Source organism: Peromyscus californicus, unplaced genomic scaffold (assembly GCF_007827085.1).
Source record: "Peromyscus californicus insignis strain IS unplaced genomic scaffold, ASM782708v3 Scaffold_13__1_contigs__length_99412109, whole genome shotgun sequence".
Lineage (NCBI taxonomy): Eukaryota > Metazoa > Chordata > Mammalia > Rodentia > Cricetidae > Peromyscus > Peromyscus californicus.
This window is the reverse complement of record NW_026294424.1, coordinates 2,674,418-2,693,116: the sequence shown is the minus strand read 5'-3', so window position 1 is coordinate 2,693,116 and position 18,699 is coordinate 2,674,418. Positions and strand designations below refer to the sequence as shown.

Genomic DNA, 18,699 nt, shown 5'->3' with positions numbered 1-18,699 from the left:
CTGACCTGTGTCTTCCTCCCACCTTCCTATTTCACCCACATCCTGACACACACTCACGTCATGACCAGCGTCTCGTCCCCTGGCTCGCTCAGCAGCCCGTCCACGAACACGGAGGTGCTGGTGAAGTTGTGTGTGCTCCAAGTGTGGCCCTCATCCACGCTGAACCTGTGAAAGGCCACCAGTGTTCACAGAGCAGCATGAGCTTACTCCTTTCTATGACTCTCTACCCCCAGGCCTGACTCTTATCCAACAGAGACCAGCTCCATGACCATCTCAATACCTAGGCCACAGCTGGACCACAGCCTTTGTCTCTCAGGTGAGACCACAGCAGATGCCTGCCAGCACCAGGTGGCATCCCTGACTAATTAGCAATGTGATGGCCTGCTGCCCTAGACATTGTCGGGATACCACACAGGCACTGTTTTCTATGAATAACAGGGACATCTGAGCCTTAGAAACTTCCAGTAATAGCATGCAAGGCTTGAGCCCAGCTCAGGGTCCCGGGGTCAGCGACACAACCAATGTTACAGCAATGTTAACTCCCAGGATATTCAGCTCTTTTTCAGATTAAAGTGACACTGGCTGACAAGCAGTTTCCCAACTCTGCCTCCTAAATGCCAATGTTACCCTGTCCTCAATTTAGCCCACTCCTACCTGGGCACCCCCTGGCTGCCTTGTCCACCCTGGCCCCAGTCCTCCACCAACAGGCTCTTGTTGATACTTAGGGTGCCTCCCGGGACTCCTCAGCCTCCTCCATGTTACCCTGACTAGGCTATGTATTCTCTGTTCATCCTGGAGTAATATAGGTCCATCTCTGGGACACCTCAGAAGGGTTGGGAGGTGTGGGTCATCCCAGTGTTAGGCTCCCAGGGAATTGTTCTGGAATGCTCAGTGCCCTCTGCCCATGATCTCACTTGAGGATCTTCAGGGGGATGGAGGTATCCTTGATGGCGGCAATGACACCACCATGGTCCAGGTAGAGGACATGGTGTTCTTCCTCGAAGACCTGTGGGGGTGATACATACTCTCAGGTGAGACCTTGACAAGGTCAGCAGAGCCTGATCAGGAGGGGATGCCAGCTCTCTAGCTAACACCCCCATACCCACCCCCGAGTTAGCACATGAGGAATGAGTGGGGTTTGGGGAACAGTGGCAATTTTATTTACCCTGAGGGATGGAGAGAACTGTGGGATGTGCTCTCAGAATCCTGCCCATGGGAACCCAGGTCAGCGAATGGCCCAGCAATGAGGGAAGCGCAGTGTACTCAGAGCTGAGTTCAGGATGAACCCCAGGCCAATATGGGGTACAGTGACAGAGCATGGCTCCTTGATACCTCTGATCTAGGTGGATGTGACCACTTCTGGCTTCCTGCAGTCCTAGCCTAACTGAACCACATGTGACATCTTCTGTTAGCCAGGGAGCTACTGGGAGGGCAGATGACGTTGAGTCCTCTGGGGCCATCTCAGTGAAGGTCTGAGCTGGGTACCTGGGACTCTGGCATGTTGATGAATACTTGAATGAATGGCCACCATATGAATGAATGAATGAATGAATGGATGGATGCTCTGAGGATAAACGAATGAATGACCACTGAGGGTTTTGTGGGGAGGCAAAGGTGTCTTTACAGGGGCCACCTAGGAGGGACAACTCTGTTGGCCACTGCCATCTGCCGATATCCTGGTTGGCAAGTGCCATCTTACAGACAGGAAGCTGCTCACAGTAAGTTGGTTGGAGACAATGTCAGGGAACTTGCCGAGGAAGCCTCAGACAGTGTCCACACTGTGGTTCTCTATACCTCAAGCAGCCCCTGGGGTGCAGAGCTGGAAGGTGATACAGACCCATCCCTGACTCAGCCTTTCTTTGTTCCCCTCAGAGTCCTAGCAGGGTCTTAGAATGTTGCTAGTGAGGTCCTCGATCATTCCAGGGAGCTTGTGGTCTTTGTTATCTAGGATTTTGAGACAAGATCTTGCTCTGCACACCAGGTGGGCCTTGACCCTGCACAAGAATCTCCTTCCTCCACCTCCCAGATGCTGGGGTTATAGGTGAGCACCACCAGGCCTGGCCGGCAGCTCATGGCTTAAAGCTTACATCACTCCAGGAATGCTCTGCCCTCTGGCCCATCTCTATCCGTCAGGGCCTCGCTGGCCAGGGAGGAAACACCACAGCAGCCCCAAGTGCTCCACTGATCTGGAGCCATTGATAATTCAGTTTGTCTCCCCAACTTTCCCTGACTATAACTGCCTACAACCACTACATGCATCTGTTCCTCCCTGACACACATATGCATGTGCATGCACACACAGAGGCCCACAGGTGCTGCACCATCAGGCATCTCACCTGTGAGCCCTGCTGTCCTCTGGCAGGGGAGCTCCACCCTGTAACACTGGTCCTGAGGCCTCCAAGTTAAACCTAAGCAAACTGCTTCCCAAGAGTGACCCCTCCAATGTCTATTGAGTGAGGAAGTCCTTTAGTGCTGCCACTGGTGAAGGTGGACAGACAGTGACCTTTAAGAACCTTAGAGCAGCTTCACTGGCTTTGGCGGAATAGACATATTTAATGCAATAAATCTCTCCTGCCCTTTTGCTGCCGCCTTGCTTGGTGCATCTTATTAAAACAGCAGCAGCCTTCGTCCTCGATGCAGGTGAGCTCTGTGTGCAGGGATGAGCATTTGATGCCTCCCGGGGAGTTGACTGCACGGCCAGGCATGGGGACGATGACCTGGGAACAGGACTGTCTGCAAACCGTTGGGCTCTGATGCTCAGGTCATCTTATAGCCAGATCACCCCTCTGGGCAGTTGGCAGACCAACTCAGCTAGGACCCCACACACCCCAGAAGGCAGCCAGTGTCTGTGTCCTAGGGCAGGGCCCTCCTGGGGCGGGTGTGGGGTAGAAATTTGCAGCTTCTATGTGTCATGGACTCCGTGGGGCTAGCCAGCCCTCCTGTCCAGTGTCCTCACTATTCCTGTGCTAAGGGTTGATGGCAGCCAGTATCCCTCTAACCAGTGGCTAGGACATCCATGTGGAGCTGTGAGTCAGAGCCGCACAGGGTCCTGCTGTTGAGGAGATGGCTCCCACAGGCTTTCCTAATTTTCTTCCCTTCCTTTGCCAACTTGGGACATACCCCTTCATCACAGCAGCACACAGGATGTCCCCCAGGATCCTAAACCTGCACTTCCCACATCTTCTTCCATTTATGTGTCCACAGTCTCTACCTCTTGGCCTGAAGGAGCTCAAAGCCAAGTAGGAGGTGTCTATGTGGCCGTCAGTCCCCTTTCCTGGATGTCCCAAGGGATACACCTGTCTGTGAAGTGCTTCCAGGATGTATAATACCCAGCAGATGCCACAAAGCGTTGGGCACGTGGCCCCACCCCCAACTGGCCCCACCCCCGACCGGTCCTAGTCCTCAGCAGAGGCCTCAGATGCTTCTGGAGCCCTGAAGCTGGTTGTCAGGTGCAGACACCTCTCTCAGGACTCTAGAGAGCTCCTGTGAACAGAACAGACAGAGTCCGAGAGGGCTGAAGAGCATCAGGTACCTTTGTCACCTTACCTGCCGCCAGGTGTGCCCACAGTCAGATGTGATGTACATCTCCTCTTTATACTCCACCAGCTGCGAGCCCAGGTTACCTGACCCAACAGAAAAGGCTGCGTTGTTCTAAGACCAGGCAGATCCCTTGATCAAGGTTTGAAGGTCCCCAGAGAAGGAAACTGTGCTGAGGCATGTGTTTCTACCATAGTCACCTACAGCAGGCCCTGGCTGCCTTGCTTTTCAGATGGTGGCCCTGGTGTGGCTGCTGGGCATGAGCTGGTCCCCTCCAGGCAGAAAGAGCTCAACCAAGCCGAGCCTAGAGCAAGAGGCTCCAGCCTTAGCTCCAAGGTGAACAGGCTCAGGTGCTTCAGAATGCGCACAGGTGCTACTTGAGGGTAAAATGTGTGAGGCTGGCCAGGGTCAGGCTGAAGGACATGAGCCAGCTGGAGCAGCATGGGCTTGTGGACCCTGAGAGATGAGAGGACTGCATGTGTATTTGGGGTCATGTGCCCAGGAGGCCAGAATGAGTCTGGCTTTAGGCAAGCACATAGCAAATGCACTTTCAGTTCCTGTGGAGGGGACAGCTGTGATGTGTGGGAGAAGTAACAGGCAGCAGGGGCTGAGCCCTAGGTCATTTCCAGGTAGGCAGCATCCCGTCCAAGATGCAGGCCAGCCCAGCCCAGAGCAGCTACCTCATGTGGGCTGCTATGGAAGGGATGGGGGCTTCAATTGAGGAGCACAGCTCTGTAGGTTCATAGCACGGGACACATATGACTTCACAAACTGGGCCTGGTTTCCCCAGAATCCAACCATGGCCTGGAGCACAGGAGCTTTCTGATGAGCCAGATGGCTGCATCAGGATAGACCATCATCCACCTGCCTGCCCACCTCTCCCTTCACCCATCCATTCAATTACCCATCTACCTATAAATCCATCCATCCATCCATCCATCCATCCATCCATCCACTTGCCTATCCACTCCCGCACCCACTCATTCATCCATCCACTCATTTATCAACCCACCCATACCTTCACCCACCCATCAATATGCCCATCCATCCATGCCCTCATCCACTCATCTATCCAGCCCTCCCTCCCTCCATCCCACATTCACCATTAGGATTTCCAGGGGACTCCTGCCTCCTGAGAGAAGATTCCTATCCACTAGATAGGAGCTTCCCTCAGGCTGTAGAGGCTGCCGTAGCCACCCACCTGCACCCATGATGAGGCCAGGGGCAGTGTCCTTGGTGTGTACTGTGCCTGACACGTAGGGGTTGTCTGCCCAGCGCAGGTGGAGGTGCAGGTGGCAATCCGGCTGGGAGGAAAAGAAGGAAGAATGGTCGGCGTGTGGGCGTATCCTAGAAACCCAGTTCTGTGGCCGGATCTGTCCTATGACCGTTGTCAGTGAAAGCTGGGTAGGGATGCCTTGGCAGAATGAACAGAGGGTGGGAACCTGTGTTCAACTGGCTGCTGGGTGATGGGAGAAAAGGATGAGGATGGCTTCAGCAGGAGCTACCTGGGACCTAGGGAACTGAGGAGCAGACTAGGGACCAGCCAGACGCTGTCCTCTGGAGAACAGAGACTCGAGATCTGAGAGAGGGCCTCCAGGTGGCTGCAACTTCTCCAAGGGAAGGTCCTTGTGGCCTGGATTCCCCTCAGGATGGGCTTCCCTACATGGCCACCACATGGGTCGCTGGGCCAAAGAATGTGTGTGATTCTTGAGGTCTGTGCAACCCAGGCTCTCCTTCATTTATTCGTCCATTCATCCATTCATCCATTCCTCCATCCAGACCTTTACTGGACACCTTTTCCTAGGCTTCCCATAGTCCTGACTTGTCATGCCTGCCTAGCCTCTGCATGGGTCAGAGGTGGAAGGTCCTTTGTAGCTCCCCAGAGTGAAACTAGGCCATAGAGGCAAGCAGGACTCCCAAGGAGCTTGTACAGCAAGCCCAGGTAAGGTGAGTTACCCATTTCTGGCCCTCTCATATGTGGGAGCTGGCAGATCCTCTGCAGAATTGCCCAGCAACTCAAATCTTGGATCATTGGGTAGACAGAGGGAAGCAGCTGACCCAGCCCCAGCTCTGTCTAGAAGTACTGCTGATATACTGACACTTTTGAATACATAGGTTTCTGTAGGCTTCATTCGGAATCCTAGATACCAACAGATTCAAACCCATTTCCCAACTGAAATGCACCCTGTTAGAAGAGATCTGATGGGGATGGGGAGATGGCACCATGGGTAAAGTGCTTACTTAATTGCAAGCATGAAGACCTGAGTTCAATTCCCGGCATGCTCATGAAAGCTAGGCACAGTTGTGTGTATCTGAAGCCCTAGTGCAAGCAGGTGGGTGTGGAGACAGGTGGATCCTAGGGGTTTGCTGGCCAGCCAGTCTAACCAATTGTTGGCCTCTGTGTTTAGTGGAGGGACTCCCCTGTCTTAAAACATAAGGCTGAGAACAACAGAGGAAGATATCCCATTAGCCTCTGGTTTTGGCATGTGCTCACATAAATGTGCACTCATGCTATCATACACACACACACACACACACACACACACACACACACACACACACACACACACGGGGAGAGAGAGAGAGAGAGAGAGAGAGAGAGAGAGAGAGAGAGAGAGAGAGAGAGAGAGAGAGAGCTGATCAACTGTTCTACTATATAAATGTATCTATTTCCTCATAGCTGGAAGGAGACATCCCCTGCCAAGCCAGTCAGAGAACTGGGAGCCAATGCATGACCAAGAGTAAGAGAAGGCAGCAGAGAAGTACCATCAGCCTCTCCCTGTCTCAAGGCCAATATCAACACATGCACTGAGACCAAGACCCCAGTTGCTCCTGGGTGGCATGGCTCCAGGCAGACCTTACAACTTTGTCACAGTCTGAACTGTGAGCCACGAGTGGTTGAGAGAATGACCCTGTCAGGCATGAACACCTGGGCTTGGTCACTTGTCGGTCTGTGTTGTCCCTGACTCTGGATGGAGGCCTCAGTCATTCAGGAGGGAACCAGGGCTTCCGACTGCCAGTGATGTATCTGTGGTCCACTGGCTTCCAGGCACTTTGCCTTGGTCTCCAGCGCAATCTGTCTGTCTGCCTGGGCCATTTGTCCACTTTCTCCTCTGCCATCATCCTTGCACCCCCACACCCCCCTAAATACAAATCTCACAGAGGTTGCCTCCTCACTGAGCTGAGTAATTGCAGACAAGGACCTTCTCTTAACCGAAAGTTGCTTTGGCAGATTAATGTGGCTTAACTTTCCCCAAAGATGATACGAAAATTAGCCTTTCACAGCAGCTCTGAACCCGAAAGGGTTTTTATAAATGGCAGGTAATTCATTCCTCATGCAGGTGGGCAGGGGTTGTGAGCCTTCCACGTGTACAGTGGGGCCTGAGAGTGGAGTGGAATAGAGAACTCAGGACAGAGTGCCCATCCCTGCCCAGGCAAAGCTGCTCCTTGGGGCAGCTCATACTCGGTGGCCACCGGGTGACTGTGGAAAAACACTGCCTTTAGTGGCACCTGTCACCACTCTGTACACTTCCTCCATCACTCCCCAGCCCTCAGTAACGTTCAGCAACGCTCAGAAGCAGACTTGGAAAACTCTGCTCCTACTGTGGACCTCTGCCAGCACCATGGGGTCACACCAGCACTAGTCTGGTGGGGCATGCAGGTGTGGACAGCAGACATCAACCACAGTCCTGGCTTGGAGCCATCTGGACAAGGCCTGTGGAGCTGAGAATGAGTGAGGGACTGGGGTTTGGGGCAGTTTCTCACACTATAATTTCATGGAGAAGAATGGCATCCATGTTTCCCTCTGTGTGCATCCCTAGTGTGTCTCAAGAGTACCCTGGTAGTGGCCTCTGTGCCACTCTCTTGGAGGCATATGACAGGGCAGAGGACCTACCGGCTGGCAGTTGGTGGGCTTCCCATTCATGTCGGTGCTGGGTGGCCTCAGGTAGTCCCAGTCACGGCCCTTGTTGTAGGTTATGAGTGTTGTCACCTTGCCGTCCACTTTCTGGTTTGCCAAGAAGACTCCCTTCACTCCTCTGACCTGAGGAGACACAAGGACCATAAGGCTCCACACAGATCACCTAGAGTCTCAGTAGCCACGCATCTCCTCCTACTGAGGATGCTACATGTGGCCTTGCCTCACCCTGGATGCAGCCTGACACATGGAGACTGGTCTCCCACTTGCATGGAAGAGTTCTGTCTACTCCAGGGTCAGGGGATCTGTAGGACATTGAACTGTTTACCCAGAGCCTCTGACCATCAGATACCAGGGAGGGCCCTGGTCCCCTCACCAACCAGTATATCTGATGAAAGGATTCCCCTTCACCAGCCCTACTCTGGATCCCAGGATCCCCTCACTTGCTGTGTCTATTAGAGCTGCAGGGCAGGTCCTGGGCCACAGCCAACACTCCCTTGGCTTTCCTTGGGGCCCCAGCAGGCCTACTGACGACAATGGGAAAGTTCCTGTTTACCCTGGCATGCGCTGTCAGGACTCCACTCAGCTTCCATTTCTCTTTCTCAAGGGGTCTTACAAGGTCCCCAGCTGAGGGTGCAATACCCAAGGGTGACCATTGAATTGATTCATAAGAAAGTCCAAAAGCCAGCCATTCCATCACATTAAACCTAATGATGCCCTTCCAGGAACACCCTATTCTTCAGGCCCCTTATTGACAAAGACTTAAAGTCACTTTCACTGAGCACTTCCAGGGTGGTGTGACAGGTACAGGAATGCTCCTTCATCCAAGCCTCAGAGCAGAGGTATCTGTATTCCTTTTTGTATAGCATGGCATTGATGCTCACAGAGCTCCTCAAGGGACTGAGCCTCAGACAGCTGTACATTTTACTCAGAACTCTAAAGGTAAGGATTCTGAAACAGTCACCAAGGTCATCGGTGCTCTCGACGTGCAGGTACTGAGTTTAGCATACATCATCTCATTTGAGTTTGAAAAGTCAGTGCAGTTATTCTCAATGTGCATGTTTGCAAATGGACGGTCCACCAGAAATGTGCTGCTACAGATGTAGGAACAGAGCAAGGAATGGGTGGGTAGATAGAATGGTGGGTTGGATGAAACATAAATGGAAAGGCATGTGGGTGGATGGATAGGCAGATGGTTGAGTGGATCAGTGGATGAATGAATGGATAGGTGGGTTGATGGATGGTGGGTGGGTGGATGGGTGGTTGGGTAGAAGGATGGATGAATGGTTGGATGGGTGGATGGACTAGTGGATAAGTGGATGGATGGTGTATGGACAGGTAGACGAATGAGTAGATGAACTGATGTGTAGATATCTGAGTGGATCATGGATGAATGGATGGGTAGATGGGTGGATGAGGATGAGTAGATGAATGAGTGGATAGGTAGATATAAGTGGATGGGTAGATGGGTTGAATTGTGAATGAGAGAATGTGTTAGGGGATTAGTGAATGGATGTATGTATGTATGGTTGGTTGGATGGGTGCATTGGTAGACAAATGAGTGGGTGGATTGATGGGCAGGTAATGAATGAATGGATGGGTAAGTAGATGAGTAAATGGGCAGATGAATGAGTAGATGAATGAGTGGATTGGTGGCTATGTGGATGAATGGATGAGTATATGGGTAGATGGTTAGGTGGATAGATGAGTAGATGAATGAGTGGATAGATGGATAGAAGAATGGATGGGTGGATTAGTAAATAGAGGGAGGCATCTCTACTTCCTATAGGTGCTGCAACATCACAAACTTATTGCTTCAAACAACACACTTCTCATCTACAGCTGTGGTGGTCAGATCTCTGACTTGAGTCTCTAATCCATTGTCAGGAGTGTGCTCCTGTCTGGAGGCTGTAGGGAGAAATCTGTTTCTCACTGGCGGACTTTTGCTCCTGGATTTCTTCCTTCATCTTCAAAGCTAGCAATGCCGAGTTTCTGGCCACCCTCATAGCTTTCTTTTGACTGACTCTAACTGCTCCCTGTTCCACTTTCAAGGACTCCATAACTACCAAGGCTCTGTAGACAGTGTATAACAGCAGCCTCAAGCCCATCTGTAGCCTTGACGCCCCTATGCCAGGTGGTGTGACACACACAGGCATGGGTTTGGGGGATCAGGAAAGGGATGGATGGTCGGGTGAGCCTCATTCTGTTTACCAAGTGCCCCATTTGATCTCCATGGACACACATGAGTCTGTCATGTGAAACATGTTCACCCTTTTGAAGGTCTGAAGCTTTCCTCTTATTATAACATCAGTATAAGTTAAAAAATAATAATAATAAAAATCCCTGTCTAAATTTTATCAGTTCAAAGGCTGAAAATCTTATTGAATAAGTGTAATTATACATATGGGCCTGTGAAACCAGGGAGTGAGCTACCTACTTCTGAATCACTATGTGAGCCCAAGTGTGAGGTGATAATGATGGACTCTCCAGTTAAAAATGGAGAATGAGAAGGAAAAGCAGAAGTCCCACTGCCAAGTGACCTTGCCATCAGGGAGCACCCCCTGGTGTCACAGGTGGGAATGGCTGCTTGTGGCCAGGGCTCTGCACTCTGACTGCCTTCCCACTTCAGCATGGACAGCCCAGCAGTTTTCTGAGTCTCTAGAGCCTAGGTCCACGCCCTTCTGCCATGCTTCCCTCTGTCCCTGCAGTCCATGCTGCTGTGTGTCTGCTGTAGCACAGTCTCAGGACCTCAGTGTCCCTCCTGCCACTGTCATTGAGATTTGCTGCAATGGTTCCTCCACCGAGGCAGACATCTCTGGAAGTACTTTAGAGAGCCTCCTGTGGCACACTGTGTGAGCACATGATCCACGAAGTGAGGTGATTTGGCTGTGGTGCTCTGTGACACCCTGAGCACCCTTCCTAACTCTAACATAGACAGCTGCTCAGAAAAATTCTGTCAAAATCCAATAGGAGACCACACAACCAGGGGACACACAGAGCAGGTGAGACATCCTTCGTGTGAGATTCTAAACAGGCTGCTGGCTTCCTAATGACCGTGATAGCAACAATATTGGCCACATGCAGGAGATTCACATGCCAGCTGCCAAGCCAAGCCCTTCCATCCACCATCCCTAATCCCAGAGTAGGTGGCACTAGGAACATGGAGTCTTGTTGGTCTGGGCCCTTCTGTTTCCTAAGAAAAGCATCCCTGAATCCATGCAGTAGCCCTGAAAGAGAGTATTGTTAGCTTCAACAAAGTGCTTCATATCCCAGAAACCAAGTCCAGAGAGGTTAAGTAGCCTGCCCAGGGCAACACAGCACAGCAGACATACACCAGAGCCTAGATAGGAGCCCGGGTGATTCAGGACCAGAGCTGAGCTTGTCACTACCCCATTGGATGAGTTAAGTAAGAGGATAAGTCACTTTGGAGGCGCCAGTGGGTGGGTAGTGGATGCTGTCTTTGCAACTGCTACATGTCCTCGAGGCTCTCCCTGGTGATCCCCTGCACGGCTCAGCTCACTGCTTCCTCACCTAACTGACTCTTGCTCTGCCTTATCTCAGTGCTGCAACCTGCCTCCTCCAGGAGGCCCACCCTGACTCCCACCTGGACTTTTCAAAAGGCATTGCATGTTGGACCACTGACAGCATGGGCTTAAGGACACTAGGAGGAGACATCTTTGTCTTTGGGGGTGGGGGTCTGGAGGGCGGGCAGCATGTAAGGAATCCTTGCCAGCGACTGAGGGTGAAACCCCAAGTGCGGCAGACAGTATGTGTGTGACATATCTGTGGAGAGAGTAGAGAGCACACCCCCATCCCCCCACCGCACCAGAACTGTCTACCACGCACCCTCCCATCTATCACTGCTCACCTTGGCCTGGGGCCACAGCCCCGCCTCTGAGTGCTCCAGTGCTCAGATGTCACCAGAGACATCCGGAGGACTAGGGGAGGGCCGCAGGACAGCCCCGTCCCTCTGTGGTCCCAGCTGGGAGGTAGCACTGACAAATGGGATCTCCTCGAAAACAAACGCTTACATTCATCATCTTGCTGGGAATAATGGCTCCACACTGCTGCTGACAGCTGTAGACACATTGAGGTTCTCTCCACCTGGGAGGTCCCCTCCCAACCACAGGGACAAAGCCCATTGTCTGCCAAGGGCTGCCCTCTGAGCCAGACTCACTATCCAACAGAAGCATCAGGAGGCTTCCTGTGGCTCTCCCCACTGGCCTGGGGGGCCCAAAGGCATATGTGAGGGAAGATCTTGGTGGACAGGTGGCTGGTTCTGATTTTTCTGCTCAGATCTGGTCTATCTTAGAAGGTTGGTGGAGGGGGCTAGGGGGTGGGGGGGAGTGATGGTCTTTTGAGCCTGTTTCCTGACCTGAGCATGGGCTAAATAATATTGTCATCCCTGGCCATCGAGTCCACAAGACAAAAGAGAGGACTGTAGTGTATTCAGGCCCATGTCAGGTGCCTAATGGACTTTTTGCGGATTGGATCTGAGGACCAGACCACTCTCACTAGTGGAGAGCATTGGCATGGATTCCAGAAGCTTGGGTCAGTGCCGTGGCATGAGTGGGAGCCCATGGAAACTTGTGTGGGGCCAGGCCAGGCCAGGACCCCTACAGAGATGAGGCAGGGACAGACATCTCAGGCAGGTAGGAGGAGAGGCCATGTCATAGCAGGTCGGGTTGGACAATGTATGTGGAGGGGGGAGGGCCGGCAGGAGAGGTGGTATAGAAGTGACAGACTCCAGCTCTCAGGGCCGGGAGAGGAAAGAGGAGTCATGGGGCAGGAGGAGAGGAACAGTAGAGAGCCTCCCCCAGATCCAGGAGAGCTGGCTGCTTAGACCACACCTGTCTGTGGCTGCTTTTGCCCAGGGAAAGCCTTGCATGCTAAAATACTGAGTCCACTTCTGCAAGATGTTACCCATCAGGAATTTACTTCTCGTTAGCAAATATTCTTCCAAAGAACCTCGTTAGAAAATCAGCTTCCCTCTGTCTTTACCCCCCCATGATTGAGCCTCTGTGGCATTAAAGCCTGAAACATCTGGTGCTTTGCAGGTATCTGTAACCCCTGGGCAAGGAAGAAGGAAGCGAAGCAGGTTGGGGAGGGGAGCATGAGCAGCTGTTCCTACCCTGCCTGGTACCTACCTCAAGGATGTCGATGACCACGTTCTCCTCAGCCTGCCTCGAGCTGCGTACATTCTCCAGTACCAGTGAGTAGTGTACTCCGCACAGGTCTGACTGGTACAGATTGTAGGTGTCCACTTGGTTCCATTCCTGGACGGCCACGAACACCTGCTGCTCATCCGTGCTGATGATCTGCAGGTCCTGGGGACCGAAGAGCTGTCAGACATGGTAGCCCGGAGCACAGGCACCACCTCCCTGCTGCCCTGGAGGCAGGCTGATCGAAGCTGGCATCTCCGTAAGTCATGCTTCGCTCTGTGGTCTTGGACAAGTGACTTCACCTCCATGGACCTCAATGTCACACCTCTAAAATGGGAGTGATGTTTGGACTCTTCACACCAGGTTAGGGGGTAGCCTGGGGATGCCTTCTCTTTCCCATGCCAACTGGAAATTGTCCATCTCTCTACAATGAGGAAGGGTTTTCCCCAAGTACCCCACATGGTCAGAATGAGTGGCAGGTATAGGGCTAGGCTCCTGGGAGTCAAGTGGCCCTTCAGTTGTCCAACACCTATTCATGAAACATCTGCCTTTCAGACTTGCTGCCAGCCCTACCTCTGCCCTGAACTGCAGAAAGAGAGCACCTGCTTTAACAGTCAGGGCGTGGTGCCCCACACAGCACTCTACAGACCAGCTCCATGTGTCCGCCTTCCTCTGCACCCAGACCTCAGCACCATGGGACAAAAAGTACTAGGAGAATGGCAGCCCAGGCCTCAGTTTCCCCCTCGTGGGTCAGGCAGCCCTGTGGGGCTCAGCACAGACTTTAAGAATCTGTTAACAATTGTACACTTCAGAAAAAAAGATCCCCATCATGTGAGAAGCAAAGCTGGGTCGACCTTAGCTCCCTGTCGTCCATGTTGTCCAGGCCTGTGTGGACTGCCCGGAGAAGCTGTAGCCAGGGAGCTGCGGCTGGAGAAGCTGTGCCTGGGGACCGAAACACCTCCACCTCACAGCTCAGCAGACTTCACTCTGTCCTCCATGCCTTCGCTTCCCACCCTCTGAAACTCACCAGCCCCCTGACACAGGTCTGCCAGGCTACAGGAGCTGAAGACGGATGCAGGGTGTGGGGTGCCTTCACATGAAGACACCCTCCCTCTCATCCTCATGTACTTTTGGGAGTGCTCACTTTGGGGAAGTGATTGATTTTTATTTGTGTCTCTTTGATGAAGGGGCTCATTGGACTCCTGAGTGCTGGTATCCGGCCCTTCCCCTCACTGACAGACTGTTCCCTATGCCATGTGTCCAAAAGGGCATTTCTGAGCTGGGCATGGTAGTGCACCCAGGAGGTTGAGGTAGGAGAATCATGAGTTTGAGGCTAGCTTGGACTACATAGCAAGAACCTTTAAAAAAAAGATGCAGAGGTGGGTTTTTGCAGAAAAGGGGCCCAGTGTGGGAAGCACCTATCACGTACCTCACAGCTGGAGGACCCCATAGGCACAAGATCTGAGTCCTTTATCTATAGATATACACTTGACACACATAAGTGATGAACTAAGAGGCGTGTGACCCAGGAAGAAGTATGTAGGGCCCAGTCCCATATGTGAGATGGGTCAGCACAGTGATGGATATCTGTGGGGTGCCTGTGGGAACATGCTGGTCAACACTGTGCGCCCACCTCCAGTCTCTGAGCTGTGGGCAGGAGGCAGGATGTGCCACTTTTGGCTGCTGGCCATTTTGCTGCCATCCAAGGATGTCGTGCCCATCAGCTCAGGCCATGGTGGATAGGCAGATCCACCAGAACTCTGTGGAGAGTGAGGATCCTTCCCAGAAGGAGGCTCGGCAGGGTCAAACTTATAGGAGGAGAGAGCACAGTGAGCCTGCACAGCGGAGTAATTCAGGTGACAGTCCTGATCCAAAGCCACTTACATAAGCTGGTTAGATGTCCTGTGGACAAATGATTCCTATAAGCTATGAAGCAGTTTGGGGCCATCCTCAGTGCCCCTCTAGAGAGACCTAGAATTAACACTTCAACATGTTTATGTTCAAGCTCTCTCCCAAGCATGATTCACGCACTCTCCGCGTCTGGTTTATAGCTTGCTCTGCACACTGCGTGGGTGTCTCTTCCTCTGCCATGAACGTTATTTATACACACCACTGTTAATGACTGCATGATACGCATTTGTGGCCCAGCCATATTTCACTGAGTCCTGTCCCTGCTCCAGAGGACCGGAGGGGATGTTTCCCTGCCCGGGTCCCTCCCTGTCTCTCTGCTTGTTTCCTTCTCATAAATTCTAAGAAGGGAGATTGCCACAGCAGAGACAGGGAATGTCTCTGGAATGCCTGTTGCACACTGTAAAACTGCTGTTGTGATGTTCAGATTGGTTCCTTCCCCAGCAGGCTGCTCATGTCCCTTCCCGTGGGGCAGTACCGAGAGGGGTCACACAAAAGCCTTGCTGACTAGTGTGACAAATACTTTGAGCCTTCATAGAATTCCATTTACTTTCCTCACTCTTTTCACTCTTAGAGAAGCAACCAAAATCAACCCTTAACTCCATTGTTAATAGTTGCACAGAGCCTTCATGTGTGGATCTATGTTGGCACACGGGGCCTGGAAAGATCTGTAGAAGGGAAACACTAGTTTGTTAATATTTCTTATCAAGTGGGATTAGGAGGCTTCAAGAAGAGGGTGCTCATGGTATCTCCCCAAAAGAGGGATTCTATGAGCAAGGGGCATCAAGATCATGATGGGGAAACCTACAGAGACAACTGAACCAAGCTAGTGGGAACTCATGAACTTTAGATCAACAGCTGTGGCGTCTTCATGGGACTGAACTAGGCCCTCTGCATAAGCAAGACTACATGCTTGGTAGTAGGATCAGGATCCATCCCTGGTGTATGAGCTGGCTTTTTGGAGCCCATTACCTGTGGCAGGACACCTTGCTTAGCCTTGATGTGGCAGCGGGGGGATGGGGGGGTTGGACCTGCCTCAACTGAATGTACCAGGCTTTGCTGATTCCCTATGGGAGGCCTTATCTTTTTGGAGGAGGGAATAGGGGAGGGGGTTGGGGAGGAATGCTGGAGGGTGGGAGCAGGAGGAGGGAAGAGTGGGGGATATATGGTTGGTATGTTAAATGAATACAAAATTTCTTAATAAGGAAAAAAATCTGAACTAAAAAATATAGAAAGAAAGGAAGAAAGAAAGAAAGAAAGAGAAAAAGAGAAAAAGAAAAGCAGAAGGTGCTCATCCCTCCTGCCTGTGAGAGAAGCCCAGTGGTGGGCAGGCTAGTGTAGAAGCCCTACAAAGCCACCAAGGGCAGGGGCTCCTCCTGGGTCATCACTCTACTATCTCATGACATGGTGCTTGTCTTCAGGGCCCAAGAGAGGTGTTGGAGTTCCCATCACTCTAAACACAAGGCAGCAGGAAGGGGGAAGAGGGAAAAGGCTGGACTTCCATCCAGTGTTCTCAGAAGTCACACAAGGAAACTTCATTAATATCTCATTGGCAGATCGTCAACGTGTGACCACGTGTAGCTGCAGAGGAAGACAGGAAATGCAGCCTCTCCCCTGGGAAGATGAGCAGCAGCTAGACTGTGAATTTGGCTAAACTAAGATAAAGGGCAGGGTGGATGCTGAGAACTCTCCAAGAATTTCTCCATATCATTATCTTGAGGCGAAGAGATGGGAAACGGAGGAAGGAATGGGTAAGCAGATGGAAGTGATATTTGTGTGTGGGTCACATCACTTACATGTTTGTGCACAGGCTCATATACAAATGAAAACTTAAAAGTTATTATAAACTATGTGTAAATTATGACATACCATATATATATATATATGGAAAAGTTTTTAGAACATTTTAATAAGCATGATGGCAGAAATTTCTCATGGACCTTCATATGGAATCTCAGCAGAAAATTTCCATAGTTTTTTAAGAAACGTTTTTATGTGAATGTATGTCATTTGTGGAGGCCAGAAGAGGGAGTCAGACCCTCCAGAGCTAGGGTTACAGGAAGTTGTGAGCTGTCCAACATAGGTGCTGGGAATCAAACTCTGGCCCTCTGCAAAAGTAGCAAGGGCTCTTCACTGCTCAGCCCCCTCTGCAGCCCCAGCACAGATTATTGTATGAAATTCATGAGGTACTCCCGTGAGCAAGCACCTTCCTCCTACCTCTCCAGTGCTTTGGCTACTCTGGCTCCCTGCCTTCTGGTTCTGGGGCTCAGTACATCTGCAGGTTCTCTAAGCAGGGAATCCCTGTCTGACAAGTCACATCACTCGCCCTGCTTTCCAGATTCCCTCTTCATCTTTCTGGCTTTATCACATCACATGTGCCTTTGTCTTGGCACCGATCAACATTTGAGATATTCACATTCATGTGTTTCATGATTCTTGGGGTAGGGAGCCACTGTTTCTTAAATCAATCTCTCTGCCTCTTGTTCTCTTGTCCTTTTAGGATTCTCAGTGTGTGCTGCTCGGATGATGGTGTCCCAAAGACCTCATACTTGGTTACTTCCACTGGATTTTTTTTGTTTGTTTTGTTTTGATTTTCTTCAGGTTCTCTGATTCATCCTTTGCCTGCCCAAATCTGCTGTGGAGTCCTTCTGGTGGACTTTCTTGCTTCTTATTTTTCTTATTTCTTTCTAGTTACAGTTCCAGGGTTTCTATTTGGGCATCCTTAACATTTCCTGTCTCTTCATGGACATTTCCTTTGTGCAGTGTCCTCCTGCAGTTCTCTGAGCATCTTAAGACAATTCTATTAGTTTGTCCAGCAGGTCGACCAGCTGGCCTTTCGTAGGCATGATGTCTGTTCTGAGCAGATCATGTTTCCCTGTTTCTCTGTGTGCCTTGTGATTTTTGATGACTGAATCTGGAAATCATTTGTGTGTGTGTGTGTGTGTGTGTGTGTGTGTGTGTGTGTGTGTGTGTGTGTTGAACTTTTTTTAAGGTCTTACCTTTCAGTCCATGTTGGCCTCAAATTCATGGTCCCCCTGCCTCAGCCTCCCAATTGTTAGGATTATAGGCATGTCCCATCATGCCCACCTATTTGAATGTATGATACACTGACTGAAAATTCAACTGTCTCTTTTCTGAAGAGACTTCTTGTTGTTTTTGCCTCTGATCACCAAAGGCTCTGTCTACACTTAGGCTCAGACCAGCATGTGTGAGGCATGGAGACTTCATGCCCCTCCCCCACACATTCAGATATGCTTAAAAGTCTGCCTCCCAAAGAAGAAAAGAGGCAAAGAAAAAGGAGGTGGATGGGCTCTGGACCTGCTTCAGCTGACCATAGCCATTGACATCAGAGCATAGACCTCAGTGTCTGGAGGGGAAGGTCCATAGTGTCCACCCTGGCCACACAGGCTACTTGCTACCTGCTCCAGGAAAGCACAGACATTTGCCTGCTGTGAGACAAGCACAGACATGGCTACTGTTCCTAGGTCAAAAGCTTAAACTGACCAAACTGACCTTGCTATACATCTGATGCCTGGACACTGAAGGCATTATAACAGACTACAGAGTTCCAGAGCAGTCATGAGCCTACACTCTGCAGCGTGGCTGGTGCCAAGGGGGAGGGTAGAGAAGGTCCTGGAGCTTTGACTCGGCCATCCTTCCCAGCATCACTCTCTCCTCTATTATATGTGATATGCATTTTATTTTACTTTAAATAAATTCATTACAAATAAAGGATGATTCTTTCTTTCAAGTAAATTTGCATTCACCTTACCCGGTGAATGCTTTTTATGTAATTTGTGGTTCTGTAGAGTCTTCTTATGAGCATTTTCCTTGGCTAGGGAACTTCAGGACTTTAGAAACAGTCATTACAAGTCAACAGTTCAAGCCAAGGATGCTAACTCGTCCTAACAGCTGCCCACCCTTCAGAGAGTCCAGGAGTCGGTAGATCAATATGGCGGAATGGCATCATTTATCCCCTTAGAACAGGAGAGGCAAGGTGCAACATAGAACCAGGCCACACTGTCCTGAGCATGATCTAACTCCATGGAATGGGATTCTGGTGGAAATCAACTAAGATGCTGGAGGGCTGTGTGTTCAGTTCATTTCCTGAAAGTACTCCCAGTGAACCCCCACAGTGCAGGGGGGTGCACTTACAGGGACACCCACATGTCTGGA

The 18,699-nt window shown here is 51.1% G+C and overlaps 1 protein-coding gene across 4 annotated transcripts in view; it reads right to left on the bottom strand.

Annotated features, from left to right (window-relative positions):
* Nucleotides 1–18,699, bottom strand: part of Sorcs2 (sortilin related VPS10 domain containing receptor 2) — a 390,666-nt gene that overhangs the window by 27,696 nt on the left and 344,271 nt on the right. For all 4 annotated transcript variants that reach the window (XM_052736096.1, XM_052736097.1, XM_052736098.1 and 1 more), the window contains exons 9-14: nt 12,601–12,780; nt 7,433–7,579; nt 4,739–4,841; nt 3,547–3,623; nt 915–1,006; nt 58–165 (exon numbers count right to left, since the gene is read on the bottom strand). In XM_052736096.1, coding sequence (XP_052592056.1) covers nt 58–165; nt 915–1,006; nt 3,547–3,623; nt 4,739–4,841; nt 7,433–7,579; nt 12,601–12,780 — 707 coding nt within the window. The remainder of the gene's footprint in view (nt 1–57; nt 166–914; nt 1,007–3,546; nt 3,624–4,738; nt 4,842–7,432; nt 7,580–12,600; nt 12,781–18,699) is intronic.